General features: G+C 40.9%; 1 protein-coding gene across 5 annotated transcripts in view; it reads right to left on the reverse strand.

Moving 5' to 3' along the window:
• The window catches only part of GBF1 (golgi brefeldin A resistant guanine nucleotide exchange factor 1), a 332,969-nt gene that overhangs the window by 91,131 nt on the left and 230,058 nt on the right, over positions 1 to 11,780 (reverse strand). For all 5 annotated transcript variants that reach the window (XM_082268417.1, XM_082268418.1, XM_082268420.1 and 2 more), the window contains 5 exons: positions 7,822 to 7,910; positions 7,537 to 7,739; positions 6,079 to 6,202; positions 5,694 to 5,819; positions 929 to 1,011 (listed from right to left, as the gene is read on the reverse strand). In XM_082268417.1, coding sequence (XP_082124543.1) covers positions 929 to 1,011; positions 5,694 to 5,819; positions 6,079 to 6,202; positions 7,537 to 7,739; positions 7,822 to 7,910 — 625 coding nt within the window. The remainder of the gene's footprint in view (positions 1 to 928; positions 1,012 to 5,693; positions 5,820 to 6,078; positions 6,203 to 7,536; positions 7,740 to 7,821; positions 7,911 to 11,780) is intronic.

Consider the following 11,780-nt stretch of genomic DNA (forward strand, 5'->3'; position numbering starts at 1 on the left):
TTTGAGGGGGTGGGTGCAGTTTAAGGTTAGCTTTAGCCTGGAATTCCACTTTAAAGATAACGGTCACTGTGGCCCAAAGGTCCACCTGTTCAGTAAAGCAGAGCTTCCCCTTTTGGGTGGAGCTCCGCATTAAAGTCTGCCCTCGAAAGGATGGCTTTTTAATATGGCCCATATGTCAGACTTGCCTGGAGAGGTAGTTTAGAGAAGTTGAAGCATGCATGCAAGCATGACTAATCTGACATCTTGAACAACCACTGAGGGGCTGCTGGGAACTCAGCAGTCTCCAGGGAGAGGGGAGATGCCATGTGTGCTACTTGTTTATGGAGTCCTGCCGGTGGAATTCAGTCAGTGGGTCTGCGACAGCTCCTCAAGCTGCGGTTAGGAGCTGCAGCCTGCTCAATTCTAGTGTGGACCTTCTGCTGGTTGCACCCCTAACTTGATGACGAAGTCACTGTCACGGAAGTAGCACAGGTGGGAGAGTACTGCCGCTGGTAAACAATGAAATGTTTAAGAGAAGTCTCCTGGCAATGTATCAAGTGTCCCCTTATATTCTTCATTGTGGACAAAAAGGGTTATATCAATTTCCAGGGCGGTAACTGTTTTCGGTTTGCCTAAAACGGTTGTTGGGCCTGCAAGCTCAAGCAGAGCATATGTCTACATCAGCATACCTTGGCCATGTCACTGAGAAAATTCTTAGAATCTAGGGCAGAATAATTACTGCCAAATCTAATTTTGCATAGTTCGGTATTTTGTACATTTCTCAAAATTTTTCCTGCAAAAAAACTTTACAGTAAACCCTCTTTGAAGGATGCTATTTTTCAAAAGGCCAGAGTATGGCCAATCTAAACATATACATACAAAAAAAAAAATCCATACCCACCCACTCATGTTTAAAGACAAACAGGTACAATTCCACACAAATACTTACTTTATAGCATGGTACATATCTTCTAGCATATCCTGATCAAAGTCTTTTCCTCCATTGACTCCCTTCAAATTTTTTCTGAATTCCTGAGGAATAAAGAAAGCATTAGCACACCAAAGGGTTGGAAATTTACATGCTTTGTATGTATATTGCTTTACAAAAAGTGTCCAAAGTTTAGGACTTTTTAGTTGCAGATAGTGCAGATATAATCTTTTGCTTTGACACATGTCTATGGTCAACCAGCAAACTTTCTATGAACAGTAGATGCTTGGATACAAAAAAAAAAAAAAAGCATCTCACAAGGGACAGATTTCATTTTATAAAGAAATGAACAGAAGTTTCCATGTAAGAGAAGTTCAAATCCATCCACATTTGAGGAGGTATAGAAAAACTTAAACTAGATCTGATTCAGTTAAAACGCTCCTGTTCGTAGACCATTTATTTAAACAACCACCTTCTTATATTATTATATATTCTTTAACATTTAATGCATGTTATTTTCCTGTAAAAGCCGCCTTTGTATAAAAATCCAAAAGCCCAAGACTACTGCTGGGGACCGCTATCATAAATTGTGATGTCAGCAGCCTAAGCAGACTCAAGACTATCACTCAACTGATGCTCTTTTCCCCTTTCACTACTACACCAGTAGCTAAGAAAAAAATGTTGTTGAGAGATGAGCCTCCACAGACCGCAATCAGCGACTCCAAGAAAAGCACTAGGACGTGCAAGGAGGGCCTGTACTAGGGAATAGACTTGTCCTGGAGTAGTGAAGTTTGCAAGTAAGTGTGCTTCCCTCTTGGTAAGCAGCATGCTTAAAGTGTACAAGATGCTGGGCATAGGTCCTTCATTGGAAAAGTGTCCCCAGCGTTTGGGTTATGGTCCATTTAATGGTGACGATTTGAGGACAGTATGGCATACTCAGTGGTTCTCAACCCTACAGGGTGAGGGATTCCATGCACAATTTCAGAGATAAATACTTCAGTAGCAGCTGGTGATGCCGCCAGCGCATTCACACTGAGCTCTGAATGGACAGTGCCGTTCAGGGCTGCTGTTAGAAATCACAGGGCCCCATACAGCCTACCTGACAGGGCCCTCCCCCAAAAATATCAAATAAAATTTTTGTTAAAAATGCAATGGTCGCAATGCTGTGTTGCAGCCATGCCAAAAATGATATCATTTTGTTATACTTTTTTGAATTACTGAATGGTAATTTTACATTGCGACAACGCGCTGCAACTGTGAGCCAAGTGTTTGGTTTTCAGTTGCAGAGTGGCCCCATTGAACTCAGCTGGGAATTTGATAGGGGGTGCTGCCTGTCAAATTCTGCAGCCTGCGGTAAAAATGCCGCAGCTATGTAGTAAAACATTGCAGCCACAGCTTGTTAGGATTTTGGTGTACAGCCAGGGATAGTGGTAAATCCATAGCTCAGCCGCCCATGTGAAAGAGTCCTTAGGCCGTATTCACACTGTGCATTTCCTAAACATGTGACAAAGTGCACAGGAAACGCACGCTTTGCAAAGAAATGTACTGCAAACTTGCATAGTGCTTGTGGTGCCATTAATTGTTAATGGCACCCCAAAAACAGCAGACTTGCGTTTTGTCATGTGGCAAACAAAGCTGGATGCCTGAAAATGTTCTAGAGCTTCTATGGTGCATTTGTCAAATATAGGGCTGTCCGTTTAAATAAATAGCCTGCCTCATGTGTAAAAAAAACAAGCTAAAAAAAAAAAAAAAAAAAAAAATGCGTGCAGGAACATGCATTCCTACTATGCTGAGTGTGAATGGGACCTCAGGGGTGCCATACAGAAATGTCTGTCAGGCGGAGAGGTGTATATTAACTGGCCCCTAGCGCCAGCACTGCAGTGGTAGCCAGGGTCTACCTGTAGCTGGCACCTGGCACATTCGCCCCCTTCTCTCAACTTTCTGTAGCTTCATTCCCACTCGCACCCTTCCAGCAGAATTACTACTCTATTCAGGCCCTGCAGCCACTGCAGGTTACAGTGCAAACAGAGCACAGTGTGGAGGTTGGTAGAGCAGAGCTCAGGACTCAAGGAGGAGGTGGAACAGGCAGAGATCTTCTTACCTCCTCGATCTTCTTTGCAAAAGATAACACTGCCGATCACAGGGGAGGGGGAGTTTCAGGACCCTGCCGGCAGCGTAAAGATTTCATAGCAAAGGCAGAGAGAGACTCTGCATCTGTCCTTGACACCCACAGAAAGAGGGGGTGCCACAGGCGTCACAAGGCAGTACAGCCGGCTCTCCTCTCCTGCATGTCCCCGGGCCCCTCTTCTGAAGTGACAGAGCTCAGGCCCCGTACAGGAGGGCCAGTTGTACTGGCTTATCAGCAGCCCTGGTGCCATTCATTTAGTGCTCTGTGCCACGACCGTGACTGATTTTTTTTTTTTTTTGCTTTATAAATAAAAAAAGATCAAACTTTTTATAGAAATAAAAACAATATTTCCTGTTGTAAAACATATTCAATAAAATCAAAATGTCTCCATAAATTTAAGCCAAAATGCATTCTTCTACATGTCTCTGGCCAAAAAAAAAAAAAAAACAAAGATTCCAATAAGCGCATAATAATTGGTTTGTGTGATAGTTCTAGCGTTTAAAAACAATACATATATTTGCAAGCCGATTAATCCTTATGTCCTGACTGCCTATTTTCATTTCTTGAGGCTCTTAAAGTGCAAGGACAGTACAAATACCCCTCAAATTACCTCTTTTTGGAAAGTTGACAGTCTGAGGTATTTTGGAAGAAGCATGGCGAGTTTTTTGGAAAAATAATTAAATAAAATTTATTTTTTCACAATATTTTAATTTTTTTTTTTACATACTGTCACCAGTGCAGTACAGAGTCATCATATGACTGCTATGGCGGTGATCAGGGATACTAACTGGCGACGCCATGTTAACCACTTGCCCACCATATAACTTAGATATACGGCGGCAAAGTGATCTGACACTTCCGGGTGTGGGGCACGAGTGCGTACCACCGGCGGCTCGTTCCGCCCAGGATCACACACAGCAGGAGCCTAGTGGCGGGTACCTGTGGACTTGATGTTCGCTGGCAACCAGTGATTGATCAGTACACAGGCAGAACGGCTATCTGCCTATGTAAACAAGGCAGATTGTCATTCTGTCAGTAGGGAAGGCATTGATTCTGTGTTCGTGCAAAGCAGGGGCATGGATCTGTGCCTTCCCTCAGTAAAAGCACCTCCCCCACAGTACACAAGTACTGGCTAGAAACACATTTAACCCTTTGATTACCCCGGATGTTAACCCCTTCCCAGCCAGTGTTATTAGTACAGTGACCGTGCATATTTTTTTAGCACCGATCACTGTATTAATTTTACTGGTCCCCGAAAAGTGTCAAAAGTGTCAGTCTGACTTGTCCACCAAAATATCGCAGTGCCGCTATAAGTCGCTGATCGCCACCGTTACAAGTAAAAAAAGAAATAAAATAGAAATATCCCAGTTTGTAGATGCTATAAAACTTTTGCGCAAACCATTTAATATACGCTTATTAGGGTTATTTATTTATTTTACCAAAAATATGTAGTAGAATACATATTAGCCTAAATTGAGGAAGAATTTTGAGTTTTAATTTTTGTTATTGGAGGTGTTTTATAGCAGAAAAAAACAAAACAAAAGCAAAAAATATATATATATATATATATATATATATATATATATATATTTTTTTTTTTTTTAAATTGTGTGCCTTTTTTTGTTTATAGAGCAAAAAATAAAAACTGCAGAGGTGATCAAATACCATTAAAGAAAGCTCTATCTGTGGAAAAAAAAAAAGGACATAAATTTTATTTGGGTACAGCGTCGCATGACTGCACAATTGTCAGGTTAAAGTAACGCAGTGCCATATTGCAAAAAAAATACCCTGGTCATGAGGGGGGGGGGAAATTTTCCGGAGCACAAGTTGTTAAAAAAAAAAAAACACTAAGCCACTTTTTATTCAAGTTTTTTTTAACTTTTCTTTTTACATACTTTTACAGAGTAGTTCAGTGTCACCATATTAACACTGTACTACCCTGGGGGTGATTAAGGAGTTTTTTTTATTTTTTAAACATTAATTGTGCAATGTTTTGAACTGTCATGAATGGCTTACATATAATCACAGCTGTTATGACTTTTGTGTGCTGTGATTAACGCAACTTCTGTACAACTGAAGCGGCCACACATGGATCAAAATGTGGCCGGTCCTGGCTTAACTGGCTGGATTTTGAGCCATCCATGGGCACCTTAAGTCACCTCTCAAGCAGAAGCAGCTCAAAAATCCTCCTTTACCAGACTGCGCAACACACTTCGGGCTCCATTCACAGAAGTTAACTCCAAAGTTGTACGATTTTCAGTGCAACTTTGGAGTCCGACTTTGATATGACTTTGAGAAGACTTTTACACTCTCTGGCATTGAAGTTGTGTTAAAGTCGGATCAAAGTAGTGCAGGAACCTATTTTGAAGCCGCAGCGACTTCATTAGTGTCAATTGGAACATCTCTCAGAGATACATGGCATTTCTTATGTCCTGCGACTTTGGGTCCTAAAGTCGAATCTTGAGCCGCAGGGGTGTGAACTGAGCTTTAATGATATGTTCTAATTAGTGGCTGCTTAATAGCAAGTAGTAGTATTTTGAAAACACTTCTGATTTTTCATTCTCAATTACGTGTTTGTGATTAATTAGGATTTTTTTTTTTTTTTTGAAAGAGGTTTTCAAAAGACTTTCATTACAGAAATCTCGGTCCTAATCTTACCTCCAGAGTCATTGGAACATTCTGCTTGCGAACATTGTGATTATGTTGGTCAGTATTCAGCATGATGACAGCATAGGCCAAAGCAAAGCAGGCATCACTATGTGCAAAAGGAGTCCCATTTGATTTCTGAGGGAAATGCAAACATTTAAACTTTTATTAAAAACTATTTAAACTGTAAAATGACACTAGAGATTTTCTTGAAGCAATCACACAGTTAGTATTTGTAAGAATGTAAAAAGAAAACTGATTGAGGCATCGCCATAAACACAAATTTACAAACTGCTACTGCACTTACAATGCTTTACTTTTTCATAACACATGTGCCTGGTACTAAAAATGTATTACGAAGTTACTATTAAATTAGTACCAAGGTGCTGTTACATACCCTCCAATGTTCCGTAAAAGCCTCTAAAAGCCGCTGAATCACAGGTGCTTCTCCTGGTAAGCGAAATGCTTCAAGGTAAAGCCTTAAAGCTTCATCAATTCTCAAACCCTGGAATTGAAACGTCCTAAAAAACAAACAACCTATTTCATTCATCTAAATATGACATTGACATTAAACATTGATGAAAAGCAGTTCCACTCCTTACCCAGCTATCCCTAGACATTTATGATAAGCCTAAAACATACACATGTGAGATCTCCTATCTCTAGAAATACTTTAGGTCACACATTATATTAAAACAATTCTGAAGCAAAATGAAAACAATATGCATCAAAAAAAAAAAAAAAAAAAACAGTATCTCTTTAATGTTTTCACTAGGGGGCAACACCTCCTAACTTGCAAATTGGCTGGTCAAACCAGGTTTGATACTTTACTGTACACCTCACAGACTTGAACATTTGAAAAGGTCTCCCAAAAAAAAAAAAAAAAAAATCTTCTTCAGTGTTCAGGACATACCGTTATGAACAGAAGTCTCAAAGTCAGTCATGGTAACTGTGGGAAACCAGTTTTAAAGAGGAACTCAAGATTTGTTGGCCAACAAAGAGTACCCTACATTCTTTGGTGTAGGGTCTTAAATAGGAGGTTTGTATTTAAATATTGGAAATTCAGTTAGGTTTGCTTTGAAGCATAAATGTATTATCTGTGCCTTTCTGCATGCAAAATGATCCAATTCAGCTAGCAATCCAAGTTCACCAACAGACATGTTTTGTATAACTGGGTAATGATCTCATGTATGCGTATGTTCCCTGGTCTCTTCTGGCAGATCTGTGGAATGGGGGAGGGGGGCAAGTAATCTGGCAAGTTAGGCAACCTACCCGAATTGCTAGTGTTTCCTCATTATAAGCCAGCATCATTTCCCCGTTCCCCACTCATTCCTTACTTGTAAGCAAAATAAACCAATCTTTTTAAAAAGATGAGTGCTACTGAGGTCAGACAGGATGATGCCTCTATGACGGATTGCATTCCTAAGACATTGGGCAGCTTTAAATGCAAATGGATTTTCAACAGTATTGTGCTGCTTTTTTTAAACACGAAGCATGTGTGAAAATGCCTGAAAGCTACTGCATCAACATGGAAATTTATTTTTGATCAAACTTGACTTTTGATACACACCAGAAGATTCTTTGCAAATGCACAGAATCTTATAGTTAAAAGTGTATGTAAAGACAGAACCTTTATTTTGCTTTAGATAAAATGTGTAATGGTAATAACCTCTTTTTTGTTATTATGTCTGCCTGTGTGCAGCTAGTAAAACCCATCCTTGCCATTGTCTCCAGTACAGAAAAAGATGGAACATGATTAATGTACAAAGATGTACAGGACATATACACAAAAAAAAAAAAATAGGGTTTTCCCTTGCATTCTTGGGAAACAACCCTGTAGATTTTTTGGACTCACCCTACAAAGCTCTCAAGCAAATCAAGGTTTTTGCGATCGCTCACAAATTCCCCAATCATCTTTTTGTCCAGTCTGGGGTTCTCCCTGAGCCATTGAGCCACTTCGTTATTATCCATTGGTGTAGCCAAGAGATTCTTTTCCTGAAGAAACTGTATCCCTTTCTTTGACTTTTGATTAAACTGCTCTGTTCCAGTGATGAGGAGCTGAGGAACACACAGAATTAGAAACATTTGGGATTTGTATACACACGTGCTTGGAGTTTAGACACATTTAGGATTTGTATACCTTTTTCTTGTTTTTTATATCATTTAGTTCTTGTACAGCTGGAAGTGCAGAAGAAAACCTTAGTGGTACCTTCAGAGTCTTCTTATCAGCTAGAAAATCTATTAAATACAGAAGTAATTTGAACATTTTCCACACAAAGCCTGATAAAACTAGTACATTTGAAGTCTACGTTATGGTCAGTATAAGCATGTTTTCTGCTACTATGAAAGTAATACTAGTTTGGTTTTCATTAATGTTATAAGTCTATTTACTGCTCTTTTAAACACATTTTTATCAATACAGACTAGAAAAATCCTGTTTTCTTTCTAGTCCACTGAGGAACACAGGAACTGTTTAAGTGGTTGTAAACATCAGATGTGAAATATGAAAAAAAAAGCTCATCCTTCTATACTGTGTACTTGTCTGTCTCCGACGCACTGAGTGTCATTTCTCCCTGCTGCCTTATTCCCCTTATCAGCATGACACTTCTAGCAGCTTTTCCCTACACCAAGATTTAAAGTGGTAATGGGGGGGAGCTGCAACACAGCCGGCGACTGTTATCCACAGCTGTGTTTGTTCTCTATACTGTGTGAAGGGGGATGCGTTTCTCCCTCCAATCAGGGCTCAGAGCGGTCAGTAGAGATGTCGCAAACATAAAATTTTCAGTTCGCGAACGGCGAACGCGAACTTCCGCAAATGTTTGCGAACGGGCGAACCGCCATAGACTTCAATAGGCAGGCGAATTTTAAAACCCACAGGGACTCTTTCTGGCCACAATAGTGATGGAAAAGTTGTTTCAAGGGGACTAACACTTGGACTGTGGCATGGCAGACGGGGATCGATGGCAAAACTCCCATGGAAAATTACGTAGTTTACGCAGAGTCGGGTTTTAATCCATAAAGGGCATAAATCACCTAATATTCCTAAATTGTTTGGAATAACGTGCTTTAAAACATCCAGTGTGTGAATACGATCAGGTATGATGTTTTATCGATCAGATAGTGTAAGGGTTACGCCCTAAATTTATAGTGCACTATAAATTTACCAGGAAATCTTCCAGAGGAGTCTTTGCAGCACAAATCAGAGATCTGGAGGAAACCTGATTTTACTATACGCTGTTGTTGCCTAGTCCATGAGAGTGGTTAGGCATAGGAGTCTGAATTTCAGATACTTCTCCTGGCACTGTGTGGTGGTGGCAAGCAAGGGTGGTCCCCATAAGTCGCACCTGTGATCCTTCATGTTTGCACTTTCATTGCTCTATGCACTTTATACCTATGGACTCCTATTGATGTGATTTCATGCTGTTATGTATTTATGATTCATATATTGTGGTATATGTTATCATCCTATTTATTTGGTAAGAGGTTATCACCATCCCTGCGCTACTGAAATTCAAATGAAAAAGCCAGTTCCTGTTTTTTCTGGATGAATTTTAATTTTTTTTATTATAGGAAAAATTAAATGAATTTTTTATCTGCAAGGTGCTGTGCCACCCTATACGAGTGGTGGGCAGTGGGCACAGTACAGTCTATGGACCTGACACTCACTGGCAGGCAACTGCAATTATATTACAGAGGAAAAATTAAATTACTTTATCTGCAAGGTGCTGTGCCACCCTATATGAGTGGTGGGCAGTGGGCACAGTACAGTCTGTGGACCTAACACTCATTGGCAGGCAACTGCATTTATATTACAGAGGAAAAATGAAATTAATGTTTTATCTGCAAGGTGCTTTGTGCCACCCTATATGAGTGGTGGGCAGTGGGCACAGTACAGTCTATGGACCTGACACTCACTGGCAGGAAACTGCAATTATATTACAGAGGAAAAATTAAATGAATGTTTTAACTGCAAGGTGCTGTGCCACCCTATATGAGTGGTGGGCACTGGCAGTGGGCCTGACACACACTGGCAGGCAACTGCAATTATATTAAAGGGTAAAAATTAAATTACTTTTTTTATCTGCAAGGTACTGTGCCACCCGATATGAGTGGTGTGCACACAGCACAGTCTGTGTGTGTGTGTATGTATGCATGCATGCATACATATATACACATATACATACATACATATACAGACTGATATACCAGCCCTAAAAAGGGCTTTGTGGGGTGCTGTCAGGACGCTGTCCTTACAGCAGGAGTGGACACAGAACACTGGCCTAGCTAATGATTTCCCTATTAATTCAGCAGCAGCACTCTCCCTGCTCTAACTCTGCAGCTTCAGAATGAATCTAAGATGGATGCTGTCCTTGCTTTTTTATAGGAGGTGGGAGGGTCTGGGAGGTGGGAGGGTATGCTGATTGGCTGGAATGTGTCTGCCAACTGTGAGGTACAGGGTCAAAGTTTGTTGAATGATGATGTATAGGGGGCGGACCGAACATCACATATGTTCGCCCGTCATGGCGAACAAGCGATGTTCGCCGGCGAATAGTTTCGGGAAATCTCTAGCGGTCAGCTGGTATGAACACTTCAGATGCCCACCCCTGAGCCTAAAAATAAAAAGAAATCCTGTCTTCTGTGTGTTTTCAGAACGCTCAGACAAAATGGCTGCAGATACACAGCTACGACCTATGTAGGAGGATTGGTTTAGTTTCTGTGCATCACCGAATGCTAGTCACATCACTGGGCACATGTGAGGGTTTACAAACACTTTAACAACTTCAATACTGGGCACCTTCATCCCCTTTCTGCCCAGGCAAATTTTCAGCTTTCAGCAATGTGAATGACATTTGCGTAGTCATGCAACACTGTGCGCATATGACATTTTTATCATCTTTTGGGAAAAATTAGAGCTTTCTTTTTCTGGTGTTTAATCACCACTGGGTTTATTGTTTACTAAACAAACGAAAAAAAAAAAAGCGGCCAAACATTTTGATTAAAAAAAAATAAATAAAAGGGGTTTTCTTAGTTGGTTATAAAATTTTGCAAATACATTTTTCTTCTTCACGGATGTGTACTGATGAGGCTGCACTGATGGCAATGTAAATACTTGCCAGCAGACCACAGAGTAGCACTACTCTTGTTTGTGATGTGTCCTTTCTTCAATATAAAACTGCTTGGACTTAACCTGAAGATCCGTGGTGTGCTGGAGAGTATTTACATTGTGTTGTGCATGCTCCAGTATCCAGTTGGTGGTCGCTACAGCACCCAATACTTTTGAGAGCACATTTTAGGAATGTGTACGATGGGAATATGGACTGTTATGTGCACTGATTAGGCGGCAATCTTTTCCCCACACAGACACCGTTGATCACATGTGAAAGGGCCGCTGTGATTGGCAATTTAACCTGATCTGTGATCAGCTGTGTCCAAAGACACAGTGGTCACAGAGCGTGCCCGACGCGTGCTGTAGAAGGTGCGTTTCTGGGAGGACGTCTAAGGACGCCCTCCCAAAATAATAATGCTGCTCTTTAGTTGTCTCTCGCCATAGCGTGGTACTAAGACGGTTAAACTGTTGGAATGTCCAAAAGCAGTCCAAGAGAGAGGTGAGCAACATAGCAACAAAAGCTAACAGCCCCAATAAAATACAACAGAAAACTAAGGACTAACTGCAGCTCAAAGCACTGCCTGAAGGACTTTATGCCCGAAGCTGGCAACAGATTAAGGCCTGAATATATTCCTGGTAAAACCTAAACAAAAATACAAGACTAAAGGCCTGTACACACGTAGCGATTGTCGGCCGTAAATATTCGGCCGCCGAACGATCGGCCGATTATGCTTCCAACAACCGACTGTGACTTTTCGGCCGAACAGAATCGGGTGTGCAGGCTATAAAATTTTTGTTGGCCGTCACCAGAACGGCCGATTGTTCGCCAGTCAGTACAGAATTCGGCCTACTAACAGCAGATGAGCAAGACTGGGCATGCTCAGAGAAGAAAAAAACCACGGAAAGTTAACCATCACATGACATCACTTCTGCAGTCGGCTGTTGTTTGCCGACAAAATTCGTGTGCAGTCTTTAGCACTTTTCAACCGACA

The sequence above is a fragment of the Pelophylax lessonae genome, assembly GCF_965119305.1.
Source record: "Pelophylax lessonae genome assembly, chromosome: 9".
Taxonomy (NCBI): domain Eukaryota; kingdom Metazoa; phylum Chordata; class Amphibia; order Anura; family Ranidae; genus Pelophylax; species Pelophylax lessonae.